The 17,291-nt window shown below is 36.6% G+C and overlaps 1 protein-coding gene across 8 annotated transcripts in view; it reads left to right on the plus strand.

The window, feature by feature from the left end:
* Positions 1 to 17,291, plus strand: part of LOC116444168 (complement C1q tumor necrosis factor-related protein 7) — a 100,748-nt gene that overhangs the window by 61,664 nt on the left and 21,793 nt on the right. For all 8 annotated transcript variants that reach the window (XM_032109312.1, XM_032109313.1, XM_032109315.1 and 5 more), the window contains 10 exons: positions 700 to 800; positions 3,640 to 3,780; positions 4,201 to 4,357; positions 6,380 to 6,612; positions 7,530 to 7,707; positions 8,905 to 9,061; positions 10,160 to 10,307; positions 12,327 to 12,465; positions 13,284 to 13,487; positions 16,848 to 16,940. In XM_032109312.1, coding sequence (XP_031965203.1) covers positions 700 to 800; positions 3,640 to 3,780; positions 4,201 to 4,357; positions 6,380 to 6,612; positions 7,530 to 7,707; positions 8,905 to 9,061; positions 10,160 to 10,307; positions 12,327 to 12,465; positions 13,284 to 13,487; positions 16,848 to 16,940 — 1,551 coding nt within the window. The remainder of the gene's footprint in view (positions 1 to 699; positions 801 to 3,639; positions 3,781 to 4,200; positions 4,358 to 6,379; positions 6,613 to 7,529; positions 7,708 to 8,904; positions 9,062 to 10,159; positions 10,308 to 12,326; positions 12,466 to 13,283; positions 13,488 to 16,847; positions 16,941 to 17,291) is intronic.

A 17,291-nucleotide genomic window follows, 5' to 3' on the forward strand; every position in this document is an offset into this window, starting at 1 on the left:
TCTACAGCTGCCTGAAAGGAGGCTGTAGCCAGGTGGGGGTCAGTCTCTTCTCCCAGGCAACCAGAGACAAGTCAAGAGGACATAGCAAGAAACTGTGCCAGGGAAGGTTAAACTGTGCATCAGGAAGAATTTCTTCACTGAAATGAGGATTAGATATTGGAATGGGCTGCCCAGGGAAGCAGTGAAGTCACCATCCCAGGAAGGTCAAGAAATGACTGGACTTAGTGCTGTGGTTTAGTTGACATGGTGGCGTTCTGTCAAATTCACTTGACAATCTGGGAGGTCTTTTTCAGCCTTAATGATTCTATGATTCTGGGATTTTCTAGAATTACCTTTAGTGGCCCTTCCTAGTCCCAAAAAAGGCTTTTGTGAAAGGTGGGGGTTTCTGCTGACTTGAGGTCTTTTTTCACCTGCACCTTTGATTCCTGGCTTTCAGAATACTCCCTAGATCAGTCTTTCCCCTTGATGAGATCTGTTACAGTGATCAAAGTTAGTAAATCTCCCTCATATATCCAGGGATCCTAATTAAAATGTCATGCTGAAGAATCACCTCACAGACATGGCAAAACCCTGTAAACACAGAATCAGGACAGTTCAGGGTTTTCTGTCATTAGTAACTAGCTCTTTCCTGTCAAGGTGCATTACACTGGATGACTTGTTAAGCCATCTGTTAATTACTTTTTTGTTTGTTTGTTCAAGCTGCATGCTTTGAGGAGTGCTGTGCAATACAGTATAGAAGGTGGTGGTGATGGTGTTCCTGTCACTCAGCAAAGCATATCTGAATACAAAATGGAAATCAGGTGAGTATGAATTCATTAAATTGTTGGTTTTTAAAATTGTATTCCTTTTTTCCTTTACATGTTGCTACAGAGTATGATTCATGTCAGACTTTTAAATTCTATTATAAATAGCTCTAGAAGAATTTTGAGGATTTAAGAGTTGTCACTGATAAGTGGCATAAAACATTATGAAGAAAATACAGTTTAGGCTGAAATTTTCATTCAAAAGTGGTCTAATTTGATTACTTTTGTTAATTTCTTAGTAGCTACTTACTGGTATGTTTGTATAATTAAATTTAATTAAAATAAAGTTTCAGTAGACTTCAGCTAGATGCACAAAATTTTTACAATGCAACATAATTTTTTGAACAGACAAAACCCCTAGTTTTTTCCATCCTCTTCCTCATTACACAAGCGTTCTTGATTTGCTTCCCATTCTTAAGTATTTTGGCCATGTTTTTCCAATGGCTTAATACAAATAAAGTGGTAGAATTTTGTTTTACAAGATTACAGTTATTGTTCTTGGACAAAAGCTGGGTAGTAAAAATACATTACAGTTTTTGGCTCAGTAGTGACAGTTTGTATTATTTTTCGCAGATGGACAGTGATGAACTGTAAGTGTTAGCAGTATGATAAACAAGAAGTTATTTTGGACATCCGTGCTGAACAGCCTTTTAACTAGTAGATAATAAAAGTCTGAAACATTTTCACAATCTAAAAGTAGGCAGTAATGTATTCATTTAAAGAAACAGAAGTATAAAGTGATGTAATGGGTCACATGATAACATAATATGAAAAAAAAAAATTTTAATAACAATTCTACTTTCAGCCTTGAAATTTACATCTGCTAGACTTATGCATCCACACACTCCTCTTACATTGGGAATTATTTCTTCAGATTTTCGTTCTTCATGTACACTGTCTTGTAATACATTGGTATCTGTACAGAACATAAAGTAGTATATCATTCATTATTTTATACTGAAGGACACAGACTTCCTTCCATTGAAAATGGAATAGCTTTTGGCAGTATCTCACTAACATATCTGCTAGAGGACAAGGAGCAGGAGGTGTGCAGTTACCATACAGTACCTCAGAGACAGGAGCTCTCACCAGAGAAAGCATGAGAATGGTGATGGGAAGATTCGCTGTGGGAATCAGATTCTTGGATTTTGGCATCAATGTGGAGGCTTGCTTGATAGAAATTCCAATTAGAAAGAATATGCCTTCTATGTATCTGACGTGTTTTTCTAGATCTTGAGTGCTTTAGTTTAGTTTCATGCTGTTACGAATCTGGAGAAACTCAGCTGAAATCAGTGAGATCAGTGTTGCCTAAGTAACATGAAATGAGTTTGGCTGGTATTAGTCTAGGGCTTTTCATATCTGTATTTCTTTCTGGCTACATCTCTGTTATTGGAAGCTGTTACACATATGAAGTTCAGATGGGCTCTGGAATTTTTTGCTGTCATGGTATTCAGTACTAACTTGGACCACTTATGTTGGTAAAATCATCTGACCTGCCTTGTCTCTCTTTCAACACTGCATTTTCCTGATGATCAATGTAGAATACTCATGAGAAATTACAGACATGTAGCATGGACAATAATCTAATTGTTTCCTCCACCCTCCAATTACATGACAGATGTATATGCTTTGCATTCTGAAGATCAGAGCTGTAGTTTTCCATTGGCTTGAGAAAGAAATGTGGTCTCAATACAGAAAACTTTTGCACATTAGTAATTTCAGCCCTCCTGTCTTCATTTCCTGAAGTAGGAAGCCAACGTGTGCTGTGGATTCTATGATTCAGGTTCTTGTGGGTGATGTATTTTAGCAGAGATGATTCTCTACTGAAAGGTCCTGCTTCCAAATCCAATACATTAGATAAGTGTGATTACTGATCTGTATGTTCCTCCTGCCTTTTAAGTTTCATCTTCTAGCATCATCTGGTAGACGAAAAAGAAAAGGTTGCTACATGGATAAGTAATACTCGAACTGCTAGCTAATGAAGTGGAGAAGTTACTCATGTTGCTTTCTGAAAAGTCTGCATTTCTTCTTTGTTTACTGTTTTCACTGAATTGGCTTATGCTGTTAAATGATGTATGATGTCTTCTCTCAGCTCTAATCCAGCCTCTGTCTTCCACATTCTCTAAATATTACAAGTCCTAATACGTTAGTTTACGTCTTTTTTTTAATCACAGACTTGTTTTTCTACCAAGATAGTAGTGGAAACAGCCTGTGCTTGTGCTGCATGGACATGTACATTGGAAGTGTGTGATGGTCATTAAACATGCTAATGAACAGCTCTTTTACAATCAGATTAGAGGGTGGAAATGTGAAATACCTATTCTGAGACAAAAAAAAGGCTGTGTTAATTTTGTTTGTATTAAGAATCTTTTATATCTGTCAAAGGACTTACTACGTTACTTCATCTCTGCATGTCCTTTTTTACTGGCGCTAGAAGCACATGAAGTTTAAAACATCTTTTGTAATGTACACATGCACTAAGCATTACTTCATAGCAGCAGTGTAGGTTTCCTGGGCTGTTGTTTACATGAATTTACTTTAAAGTGTTTTTAATTATGTACAGCTGTAATAAGCATTTCCGAAAACTTTGAGATCTCTAAAGAACAGACTTAATTGAAGTCAGATTGTTCAAAATGAAAGAGACTGGAATATAGGAGGAAATCAAATCCTGCAGTCTTCAAGTCTGGGTTTTATGCTCCTTGGATTTAAACCACTGCAGCCATCAATCAACCTGAAACCCCCATCACCTGGCTTTTGGTATTCCAGTTTTTCAATCTGTTGTTCCACTGAGTTAGACAATTCCAGCTGATCATGTGCTATATATGTGTATTTATAGACAAACCAGAAGACTTCGTGATGCTGAGCAAGAAAAAGATAGAACGTTGCTTAAGACCATTATCAAAGTTTGGAAACAAATTAAATCCCTCCGGGACTTTCAGAAGTTTACTAACACACCCATGAAACTTTATTTGAGGAAGTATGTCTTGATAACACTTTTTGTACTTTATTTGCTAACAGTAGAGTTGTAACAGGATTAGTTAATTTGGAAACTTAGAATTCTGATATGCAGAAGTAAGACTTTTGAGCAGTGCTGGCACTGTTGAGCCTGCCACTATTCCTTTTGAGTCTGGGCAAGATGGAAGGTTAAAATAAGTAATTACTGTGGCAGAAAGGATTTTCTACAGACTAATGAGTAAAGAAAGTTACTATCCAGAATTAACATAATTACTCTATCTGCTATCAACTCTTAGAGTACCCATGCTAGTCTTTTTAAATAAAACACACTTCTGATATAATGAAACTATTCATGGAGAAGTAGATTTCTGTTATATATTACAGACTTAATTGTAACCCTTATGTAATTCTATGCAACATGCTGGTAATTGTTGTTTTGAAGGGAAGAGGTTGATCAGAAATCAGATGAAAAAGCATATGAAGCAGAAATTCAGGCTGAAATAAAGGAATTACTAGAAGAATGTATGGAAGAATATGAAAAGAAAATGGAAGAGCATAAAACTGAGTTACAAGACTGGAAATCTTGGAAGAAGACACAGGTTTGTTTAAATCATTCAATTTCACAGAAAAATAAAATTATTACTTAATGTGTCAAAAATTTGTCCTAATACAGAAAAAAAAAATTCAGGAAAGTTATGCATAAGTTTTATAATGTTCAGGTACATTCTGTCTACTTAGAATTTGTTGGTCAGGTAATTCTTAATGAAAAAATTAAAATGTATTAGGTTTTTGTGCAGCACTGTTTTTCTGCTATTGATTTTCAGCACTTCAATTCTTTCTTTCAGTTTGTTACTTTTGCAGGATTCCTGTTAATTTCATGCCTTTCTTGCAAAGAAAAAACATGGATGAATTTTGTGCGCGTGAGTGGGGTGTTTCTAATGAACAAGCAGTTGATGTCATCTCATGTAAATCTATGTTTGGGAATGTCTCACAATGTTCAGGAATGTCTGACTGAAAGATTTAATTAATATTCTAGCCTTTCACCTCTGAAAAGCTTTATTGCTAATAATGTATACTGTAGTTAAGGTCTCAGTTGTGCTTTAAGGGGATATTGAGAAATACAGATGCTACAGCAACACACTGCAACAGGATGATCTCTGAAACAGACTGTGGCAAAACCAGGTTTGCTTTCATAGTTAGGTGGCAATGTACTGGATACCTCAGGGTAATGGTGATTATACTTGATTATAATTTTTGCCCAGCTTGAACACCCTGGGTTTTTGGATACCAAAGCAAAATAAAGCCTAAGGAAATGCTTCAAATACAGTTTTCAGGAATCTAGTGTGTCTGCTGATACTTTCATGGAGAGTTTTTTTATGTACATGCAACTGCTATGGAAGGCATTTAAAATATTTGAGAAGAAGCTGATATGCAGGAATTGGAAATTCCTGTGGGATTTCAAGTGGGCACATGACTCATTACCATCATGTTGGTTCACTTGTAGGATAAGATGAATAAATGTAAACTGTGAAATGAAGGCAGGTAGTCATGAACATTGATCCTAATGCAAACTGTTCATCTACCGGTTATGCCTTCACAAATACCATTGTGGCATCTTTTTATTGTGCTAGTTACAAACTATCTTGAGACTGAGAAGACTGTGGTTCTTTCCTTTTAGAGAAATTATCTCTCTGTCATACCCAGAAGTGCTTTATTTTATTTTACTCAAAGTACTTTTTAGCTTTGTCACTGTTGTTGGTTTCTTACTAGTACAGGTCACATGAATCAAAGACACTAGAGGTACGTGAGATTAAATACATTTAAAAGCAAATACAAGAGCAAGAAAGATAACATAAAATTAGGCAAAGAAAGAATATTTCGTAAGAAAAATACATTAACAAGTTGTTTGGCTTACTACTTTAGTTAATGAGGAGAATCTGTTTGCTTTCTTTCCTATTATTTTGTTTATGATGTCTTAAGTCGTGAAGTGGCCAGTGCTTCCAGGCAAGCTGTACTTCCAAGTAATCTAGATGTCTGTGGAAGGAGGAGCTGTTTTGCAGTTGTTTAAAGCTGAACATGCACGTAAACACTGGAGTTCTACAATTTAGGAGATGCTGAAAGGCATGTTCTGTTTGTTTATCCTTGTTTGGCATAAGGAAGGGAAGGGATCATTCTGCTCATGCTAAAGATACTGCTAAGCTAAAAAACTTGTGCTCCAAAGTTTGTGCATCTCAGACAACTGTGTCTACTGGCTGAGTAACCTTCCTGTAATCCTAACAGAATGTACATGGTAACTCAGGCAAATGAGAACTCAGCATCTAGCCAGAATGTTCAAGAAACATGCTGATTTTGAAAGGTGGTAGAGAAGATTAAGTAAATGTTTTGCTTGGAGCACATGATGGTTTTGAAGCATATGAATGGAATGTATTGCTGAATACTGAATGTGATGTAGTTCTTTACAATGAGAAAAATCTTTTGGGTGTGTGTAATGCTAAAATTATACTGTCGTTTCACTATACATACACCATCTGTGTTTTAGCACTTGTGAATCAAGAGAACAAGAGAAAAAATTGCAGAGATTGAAATGAGTTCAGAAAGAACATTACTGTTTTTATATGCAGAAGTCCAAGAAGAAAAAGAAGAAAAAAGATACTCATGTAGATGAAGAATCAGAAGAGTATGAGTTTGGTGAGGAACGTATAAAACCCATCCCACCTAAAATGGCCAATAACCTTGAAATAGAGCAGCAGGTTAGACAAAAAGCTGACAACTGCAGAAGGAAACCTGGAGAGCCTATTCTAGTTCCTGAGCTGACTCTCTCAGGAAGCGTAACTCCAACTGAGCAGTGTCCTCGGTAAGATAAATGTTGGCCAACAAATTACCTTATTTGTGATTTTCTGTTATTTTTAATTGCTTGTTTATACAACTTCAGAAGCATGAGCGCACCATTCTGTTTAGCCTAGTGATGAAACTTCTGCTTCTGAAGGTGATATAACTTAATTCATTTTCAAGTCACATATAACCTTGTACATAGTGCCCTTAAAAATTTAATGTCTGCACATTCCCGTTGAACCTTCTGATACTCCTTGAGCATCTGCACAGAACAGTGGTGTAGATACAAAGAAGCTGGTTTCAGTCTAGAGTCTAGGTCACTGCTGGCAGTACCACTCTCACTGGCTAGTCCTTTATACTAGGTCTGTGCTGTAGATAACAAAGGGAAAAGAAAGAAATTGTGTAATAAACCAGAGATTTCACTCTGGATAAAAGAAATAAATGTGTTTGTTTTGTGTTACTTTCCACATTTGCACACGCAATTTAAAATACATCTGCTGGACTTCAGTAATTTAAAAACTGCTTTGTTTTGTACTTAGTTCACAGATAGCCTCATCAGGGAATGCTGCTTGGCTGTTGTACTCCCAGTGACTAAAAACTTCAAAATTTGAACTCAATTTGATATCATTTGTTGTGCTTTGGAGGAACAGAGTGGAAGGGAATTTTTTTTTCCTGGATAACTTCTTTTCTATGGAGTTAGCTTTAGTGGATCCAAAGTTTGACTTTGGTCATTTAAAAATAATTTTATAGTCACAAGAAGATAAAACAATCGTTAAATAATAGTTCTACAGTCATTCCTGTGTAGTGATATTTTTGGAGGAATACCATCTTTATTTAGGTGGGTTCTGTCTCCCCATGAGAAGTCAGATTTTCATTAAAAAGCAAAATAATAAAAATGTTATTAAAAATTATATGACGGCTTGTTTGACATATTTACAGAGCAGAAGTTTTGCGACGAGAAGACGTGAAGAAACGCTCAGCATTTATAAAAGTCCTTTTCAACTCCAAAGAAGTGTCAAGGACTGTTACCCGACCAATAAGTTCTGATTTTAGAGTTCACTTTGGACAGATTTTCAATTTACAAATAATCAATTGGCCAGAGAGTTTGAAACTACAGGTAGATGATGATTTATCGCAATAACTTTTAAAAGATGATATAAAATGTAATTACTCCTGTAATGCTTGTGTTTTGCTCTGCGATAGTGTCATAAAGACTGAAAAACCTGTGAAAGACCCTTTGTAAATCATCAATCTTAAGCTCCTTCCTTGCTTCTCTAGTCACAAACTTTTAACTTTGGTGCTATGTTTTTGATGCTTATGCTTTCTAGATATATCTAGAACAAAACTATATGTCGGATGGGAGAAATTAAATAATTGGCACTTGTGATTATATATGTTAATGGATTGGCCTCTTAACTTTGGAAAAACTGATTTAGGTTGCAGATAAAATTGCAAATGTTTTATTAAAACATTCTTTTCCACACAGTAAAACCATCATAATGTTTACTGGAGGGGAATAAGAAAAAAAAATAATTTGTAGTAATGTCCATAACTCCGCTTGACTTGATCACCAGTGCAGTTAAATCAAGCCACTACCACTCCCCATTCCAAGTATGAATTAATAAATGATTCACATGAATATTTTTCAAAGTTAATACAAAATATATTTAGGGGAAGCAGAATCAGGATCCTACTTCTCCCTTTATAAGATTCCTCTGGTTAGGTAACACTGGTAGTTCAGGGGAGGGTGTAAAAACCCCTTGTCTGCTTATTTATTTAACACACAAATTGAAAAGGAGAAGGAATACCATTTGCCTGGGTTAAAAACGTCTGAATGGAGGAATCACTCACATCACTCTGAGCCTGCAGCTGGCTAGGAAAGAGAGAAGCAACCTGCAGTGCTGCCAGAATGGGGACTGTGTGCCATACCCTGCCTTTCATGGTAAGGGAGAATAAGTGAGGCAGAATCCCTCCAGAATCTTCACCTGATCCCAGTGACTGTGTCACAAGCAGTTGCGTATTATACAGTGATTCTCTTTAAAGCCTAGAGCTTGTCATACTCGTGTTAGGGGCATTAGAAAAGTGAATAGGATAGACTTTTAGGAAGAATTCAGATCAAGTAAGCCACTGATAGCTGAAATATCTGCTAATTGAATATTTTAGAAAGGGAATTAATACAATTGCCCTAAATTACTTATTTCATGCTTCAGCCATAGTAAAACCTTTTCTCTCAATACCCTGCAATATGTTTTCAACTTGTCAGGAATGCACATGTAAATTTTTTCTTCTGTCTGTCATCATGGTTTTTTTCTAGATTTATGAAACTACAGGTATCAGCAGTACCACCTTGTTGGCTGAAGTGTTCTTACCTGTTCCTGAGACTGCAGTTCTGACAGGCACTGCTCCTCTGGAAGAAATAGAGTTCAGCAGTGATCAGCGTGTGATGTTGGACCATGAAGGAGTTGGCAGTGGTAGGCACTCTTGTCTTCCTCAGTTCAGCATTTCTCATTTTGCTGAAATCATGTAGCAGTAAGAGGTTGGAGGTTTCAGAGTAAATTCTGCTAAGAGCCTTTACAGGTTCTGTAACTGAGTCTTCCATAATAATAATGATTCTTATTATTGAAGTTTGCTATTGAATTTTTGTCTCTTACTACTTTTAAGCTCTGAATAATAAAAATGTGTCTATTTATTATTTGTCTTGTTGTATTAGTGGAACTTTACGACCTATAGAAGATGTTTGGGGTTTTTTGAGCATTTGAGTTAATCAGGCCTCTGACACTGCAGAGCAAGCAGATATCAATCGTTGTAGCTCCAGTGATTTTAATGCTTTAAATCACTGAAAAACTGTGTGTAGAAGTGTATATGCAGAGTAATTTTTTGTCCTCCTATTTGCTTTGTTGACAACCTGCACACACCTTTTCCCTGGGGCTTTAGGCTAAAGATGAAACAAGGGAGAGATAGGAAAAGGGGAAACAAGAAGAATACAGAGTAGCATATGGAACTTCCAAGTTTGTATAATGAATTTGAACAGCATTGTGAGATGACTGACTTGCATAAATTTGCTTTATATAAAAATACAGATAAAGCTAGAGCAGAATAGATAAAAAACTGAGGAGGAAAAAAACAGGGTAAAAAAATCATTACAGCATGTGTAAATGTCACTGACTATGATGACCAAATTAAAACTGTGTGTCAAAAGCTTTAGGACTGACTTTTCAATCATACATAATTATTTTGACTCTGAATTTCTGTTTTGGTAATAAAAGTATGCTGAATCTGAAAACTACCAGAAATATTAAATGGTGTGCATCTGTGGAGAAAAAAAAAAGAGCCTTTGTCATAGCCTTTCCTTCCAACAAAGCATTTCTGTAGGTGTAATGGAATCTTTCACTCATTGTTGTAGAACAGAGTTCTTCCCCACAGCATGCAGCAGAATCATTGTTTCACATTAACATTTTTATATAAAGGCACAGGTTATTTGACTAGTCATTTTCTGGAAGTATTTTTAGAAATGTTAAGATATGTTTGAATGCATAAATATACTACTTTGGATTTTTCCCCCTTTATAGGTGTGTCCTTTTCATTTGAAGCTGATGGTAGCAACAAAATGAGTTTAATGACCTCGGGGAAAGTATCCAACAGTGTCTCTTGGGCAGTTGGAGAAAAAGGAATCCCCTTAATTCCTCCGGTATCTCAGCAAAACACAGGCATTCCAAGGTAATAAGATAAGAATTTTCAGTGATTCATGGGAAACTGGTTATATTAGTATTTTAAAAAAATGCACTTTCATAGTCAAGAATTTTCATTATCTTTTTCCTTAAATTTAGATGCTTTACTCTCTGCTATAACCCTCTGCTGATAACTTAGGGTACATATTTGTGGTAAATATCTTTTTGTTAGAAATTTTACCTTTAACATATTATTTCTAGACAGCATCAAAGTTCAATTCAAGCTGATTAATTCAATTTTATGATTTTCTAATAGAAAGTGAATATATTGTTAAGGAATCTTCCTGTAATCATTTTGCTAAGAGCAGAAACTCCAGCTCTTTCTTATCTGGAGTGCATTTGGAGAAGCTATATAATTTGCCCTGAGGCTGAAAGTTGGTTATTGTAGATTATTTGTCCATTCTGTTGCTTTTGTATAATTCCTTAAAGTCAAGGAGATGATACATAAAGGCTGCTTTTGTAATGTCCTTAGGTACCTTCACTGTAAACCATTAAGAGTTTTCCCATACTCATTAATATTGAGCAAGTATTAATACTTCTTCCAGCTGATCAGTTTGCCAGCTTTTTATTTATTTAGAGGCTAGACATTGGCTTACAAATCACTCTCTTACTATTGTTGACCAAGCTGCAGCCATTCAAGTACTTTGCTGATCAACATACCAGTATTCTGCTGACTTCAGTGAGACTAGAATAACTTGAGATTAAAATCTAAAGATGCATTCCCAATGGCTAACTTTAAACTCTGGAGACTAATCACTGTAATAAATGGAAAAATGAAGACTTTCAGAAGGAAGTTGTCTGTGAAATACTCTTCTCTGAAACACCTTCTGGTTGAACAGCTCTCTGTGGTTTTCCATTGTCCGTTGGGAAGGTTGGAGACAGATTTTCGTGACTAATGTTAGCTTTTGCTACCCATGAGCTTTTTAGCACAATTATGATTCGGTTGGCATTTGTTCAAGACTGGTGCCTAAAGATAAACTTGATGTTACTGCTTTATCTGCTGCTCCAGTAACTGCTGGATATTTGGCTGATTCTAACCAAGCACAAGACAGATCTGTAAGTTTTTAAAGGTTTCTTGAAAATACTCAAGTAAATAGAGAACAAAGACTCAAACTAGCATCCCTAACAAGAGAAGGGGCAGCATCCACTCCTGTGGTATTTGGCTAATAACTCACTTGTCCTGGTGTTTTGGGCTTACGTGTCAAGGTTTGAGTAGCAGGGGGGCTTCAGAGGTGGCTTCTGTGAGAAGCCAGAAGCCTGGTGATCAGGGCAGTGTACAAATGGCCTCCAGACTACCTACCATGCTTCCTTTCTTGAGAATACAAGAAAGTGAGCAGGAGCATCCAGAGGATAAAGATTTGGGACTTCTTACAGGAAGGACCATAAGCAGTGCTGCATCACAAGAGAGAAGGCTGCAAGGGTTTCCCAAGCACAGGCAGTGTCCTCTTCAGCCACCATGCAGTCTGGACATGACAGGCAGAGCAGAGTGCTGGCAGCGGTCCCAGACATGATGAGAGGATGATTCAGGCCCCAGGGTCTATGCAGAAACAGCAAGGAGGGGCAGAGATGAGGGCTACAATGCAGGTCTGAAAGCACCATCCAGGAGACAGGTCCAAGACAGGAGCTAAGATACAGCACTAGCAAGGACTGTATGTTTTAGAAGTTCTTTGTCAAAACTTTTATGTTACCTTTCACAGTGTGAGGCAGTTTATCTTCTTACTTGCTAGTATGCAATGTGGAATAGCGTAGGTGTATCAGAAATGTTTCAATAAGCACCTTATTACTTTGTATAAAAGTTGTCTTCCACCAGCTCCTTCATATTTCACCTTGACTTTGCAATTGATCATTCCCTCAGTTCCATAGCTACAACTAAGAACTGTGTACTGGAATTTACTATTCAGGTTGTGGGGAGCTTTTTGGGTTTTTCTAAGATTGTTTTAAATACTTTCTTTAGATTGCTAAATCAAATGTGGTTTAGGTGTAAGTTCTGTCAATTCTGTCTTTTTAGTGCTTTAAAAAATATTGATGCTATTGCATCCATCGGTACATCTGGCTTAACTGATATGAAGAAACTAGCTAAGTGGGCAGCTGAAGCAAAACTCGATCCAAATGACCCAAACAATGCAGCTCTGATGCAGCTGATCATGGTAAGTGATGTTTACAGAGGTGAAGGGCTAATGCAGCTGTTAAACTCCCGGTCACCAGGATCTCCCCAGGCAATCTGCATGCATGCCAGGGAGGTAGCAGCATTTGAATTTGTGATGGACATACTTGTGTGAATGTTAAGAAGCAAAATATCTACTAAAATATGATTTATTAATCCATATAGTAGTGGGTTGTTTACATATTAATGAATATGATTTATTAATCCATTCACTAGTGGCAAAAAATAGGTAGAAGGGAATGTGCCTACAGATCAGTTAATAAATTAAAAACAAAATACAGATTTTGTGTTTGTTTTTTCCTTAAAGTGCAGGGGAATTTCCAGTGTGCTTGTGTGGTACTAAATAAAAAGCTGCTCATTAGTGAGGATTGCACAAAGAGATTGTGGGTGTTGTAGAAGCTTCAACTTTTCTAAACAACAAATTGAGGAGCTATTTACATAGCTGCTTAATTTACATGGCTGTTTATTTACATAGCTATTTACAAAGCTGAAGTTCTGTAAATGGATCTCCTTTACAGTACAGCTTCCTAGGTTACTCTGACATTTTACAGTTTTCATACTCTCTAATCTTTTGTTTATGATACAAGGAAATAGAATTTTATTGTATTCTGTAACATATAATCTCATATGCTTTGCTCAGCAAAACCCAACTATAAAATACTTGGTGTTTCAGTCTGTGTGATCCAGATTCTTTTGCTTAAAATGAACATTCTTGCAATATGCATGTACAACTTAGAAAAGCTGTTTTATAGATTTTTGTCACTCTGTATGAAAAGGTTAATATTTTTGTTACTAATTTAGATTACTACAAGCGGAGAGGCACATGTTCCTGATTTCTTCAGATTGGAACAGTTGCAGCAAGAATTTAATTTTGTTTCTGATGAGGAGTTTAATAGATCAAAAAGATTCCGACTCTTGCAGCTCAGAAACGAGGAGGTGACAGAATTCCGAAACTATAAGCAAGTCCCTTTACATGAACGAGAAATCAGTGAGAAAATCTTCCAGGTAGAATGTTTTCTGAAATACTTCTTTTCTAGTTTAAGTGCTTAGAATATTCGACTTGCAGTTACGTTAAGTGGTCCTTTAAAGAATGTAAAGCTATGATGACATGAAAAAAATGAGAATTTCAGTCCTTCAGTCTTTTCTAGTGTTATTTTCATCTAGTTGAAATAGCTTCCTTCCAGGGCAATATTTCCACAGCTACAGTGTGTTAAGAGGTAAATAACACAGAAACACTGCTGTAGACACAAATGTTATAAAATAGTTTTCGTTAAAGTTGAGAGACTTTTTTTTTAAAACTGATTTCAGATATAGGAAGGTAATTCAGAGATAATTCAGGCTTAGGCTTATTAGCTTTTGAGCTCTTTTTGAGGGGACTGTTAGAAGCAATGACTCTAACAAGAATTAAAACCTTTTTTTGTTTCATTAGAGCCTATGTTACAGATATTTCTGTTTTAGTATGTTGCTCCAATTACCTTACCCTGTCCTTGCCTGTCTGTTAATTACCTTATTGAAATGCAATGTGTGCATTTTTTTTTATTTGGGTTATACTTCAATTATTTTTATCTCAACTCTGTTATTAGTGTAAAGTCATGCATTTCTTTGTTCTTAGCAATTCGTGTAGCTAAGGAGCATTTTAGCGTGTTCATTGCCTTAGCAGGATCAGAATCATCTCAGATTCTGGCAACTGCTGTCTCATCCCTTCTTCTTCTGACATAGATTTATTTGAAAAACTCCTTTCTTCCTTTCTATTGGATGATATGTTTTTAAAAAATATATTTATTAATGCACTCTTATCTGTCTCTTTGCAATAAATATTATTAATTTTTACATTTGAGGTTAGTTTTATATCTTTTATTTAAAAACGTACCACATCTTTGGTATACCTTTCTGATCCAGTTTATTTTATGGACTATTTTCATTCATTTCATGTTACCATTCAAAATTTGAAAACCATAGTTGAAGAATTATTTTGATGGGGGTTGTTGATTTTTTTCCATTAAGGTTAAATTGGATAAACCCATGATTACCCATTCCAAGTTTATTTTATATGCTGTGGTCTTCAAAACTAAGTTTCAAGTGATACTGTATTTCCTAGTTGGTTTACTAGCTATTTGGCAAAAAAGTCTGTAAATTCGTAGAATCATGGAAATACTATTTGGAAAATACTGTCTGGAGATCATCTGATCCTGCTTTCTACTGAAGTGGTGGTACTGTTGCCAGCACTAGATGAGGTCAGCTGTTTATTTGTCTAGCCAAGTCTTGAAACCTCTAAATGGGAGACTCCACTGCGTTTTAGGATAACCTGTTCGAGTGCTTTGCTATCCTTCCAGAGATTGTTCAAAAAAAGAAAAAAAAGTCACGTCCAACCTGAGCCTTCCAAGTTGTATTTAATGGCTGCTTTCCCTTGTTGTACTGTCTGGAACTAGAGAGACAATTTTGGCACCTTGTTCTTTGTAACTGCCCCTCGAAAAGTTGTGGGCAGATACTGCATTGCTCATTAATCTCTTCTTCACCAGACTGATGAATTTGAACACCTTGCCCAGTGCAAGAAAGACTCTGAAATACTGGAATAAGTCCAGTAGAGAGCTACCAGAATATGTGCCGGGCTGAAGCACATGACCCACAAGGAGAGGCAGAAAGGACTAAGGTGGTTTTTGCCTAAGCAGGCAAGGCTGAGGGGGTTTCTTACTGCATCCTTCAGGTACCCAGCAGTGCAGAGAAAACAGAGATTCATCTTAGAGGTGAGATGATGATAGATACAAGTTGCTCTAAGAGACATTCCAGTTAAATATAATGAAAACATTTTTCACAAAGAACGGTATTCAAGTTCTAGAATGTATTGTCCATCAAGTTTGTAGAATTGCCATCTCTAGAGATACTGAAAATAAAACTGTCCAAGGCCCTGAGCATTCTGATTGGAGTTGTTCCGACTCTGAGAGTTCGGATCAGATGACCACCAGTAGTCTCTTCAAACCGAAATTATTCTAAGATTCTAACCTCTTCTTGTAGGTCATGTTCTGTAGGCCTCTGCCTGTCTTAGTAGCACTTTAGTGGATCCCATCCAGTGTCTCCACCTGCCTCTTGAACCGGCAGCTGCAAACTGGCTGCAGTATTTCATGTATGTCCCCTCAAGTGTCAGGCTGGAGACAGGAGTCAGGCTGCTAATTTCCCTTTGTCTGTAGGACATGCTGATCCTTATGTATCCTATGGTTTGCCTTTTGCCAAAAGAACACGTCTTTGGTTGTCATTAAACCCACATTTATTTCTGTATGGCTGTGCCAGTGCATGAAATTATTCCACCTTCAATACAGAATTTTGCCTTTATTGAGGCTTCAGTTGTCACAGTCTTAAGTTAGCAAGAGCCCTCTGAACTATGGTTCAGTCACTCATATTAACCACTCTTCCTAATCATGTATCCTTGGCTAAATTGCTGGTGGTGCGTTGAGTTTCCTCATCCAGGTCATTTGTGAAGAAACTGAATAATGCTGGCCTATAATCAATTCCAGGGGCACTTTGCTATTTAGAGCACACTAACTAGACATTGAGCTGTTCATCCTTACTGTTAGAGCTCAGACCTGAAGATTAATTTTACTGAGTACTTTTACATAACTAGCTGTGGTTCTAAAGCCAGTGTGATTTGCAGACTGCCATTAAACCTGCAGATCCTGGGAGGTCCTCTTGACTTGTAAGTTCTGGTTTTTGCTTGGAAGCTGAGTGTCAGCTCTAGCCTTTTCTTAATTTATAAGCCACTTTCCTAAACTCGTGAATAAAAGTTGCATCTCTAAGTAGAGCTTTCCCTGTAGTCCATCAGAATAGTAACCACAACCCTGAGAGATATCCCATCAACATACTTCTCCCCAAGAACCAAGTGCAGTTCTACTCACCAAGTGAGTTTTACACCCTATGAAAAGTAGTTACTAATTATTTGGAAAAGTACTTACTAGTATTAAAACACAGTTCAGACCATCTTCCAAGAATACTGCGTCATTTCTGCTTATAAAATACTCTTCCTGTTGAAGCTGCAATAAGTGACTCCACTTCCAGTTCAAATGGAATTTCAGTTTATAGCAGCAGGTCAAAGTTCAGCTTTAAAAGAAGAGAGGGAAATCTTCAAGTTATTTGTTGTAATTTAAACCACATGAATCTTGTAACTGAATGGAATTCTTGTCTCTATTTCTCTATTCATGGAAGTTTAGCATATATTGTATAAACTAGCATTAAAAATAGCTTTTCAAACTTCTCGCATCTGCTGTGGTTTACTGTGGTCCATACATTATTATTAATGAAATACTTAGCATTTTTCTTATATGTGATAAAGCACTGAACATATATTGAATCACAAACTGTAATAAATATCTTTAGGACTATGAGAAGAGAGTGAAAGAGAGGGATGTGATTGACAGCAAAAATTACCTAGATGCACACAGAGCAGTTGTTGCCAACTACCTACAGAAGGTAAGATGCTAAATATATGGACCCACCATATTCCTGTAGGCTGTATGTTGCTTCTGTACTTGGGTACTTTATTTCCATGAATACTAAAACCTGATTCATCTCTAAATACGACCTACAGACATCTTTAAAATTCCAAGTTAGGCCTGAAACTGGTGTAACTGAACAAATGGAGGTCTGTGTTATATAATGCTACTGAGAAAGATGCAATATACAAAATGACCAGCCATTCTGGATATTTCTGTCAATTCTGTAAATTCTTCTTTGCTCCGGTGTCCCAGAGGTTTGTACTGTTGAGTCCCAGGAATTCAGTGATTTCTCTCTCCTCCCTGTTTTCCTTGTTGTAGGCTGTGA

Source organism: Corvus moneduloides, chromosome 5, assembly GCF_009650955.1.
Source record: "Corvus moneduloides isolate bCorMon1 chromosome 5, bCorMon1.pri, whole genome shotgun sequence".
Lineage (NCBI taxonomy): Eukaryota > Metazoa > Chordata > Aves > Passeriformes > Corvidae > Corvus > Corvus moneduloides.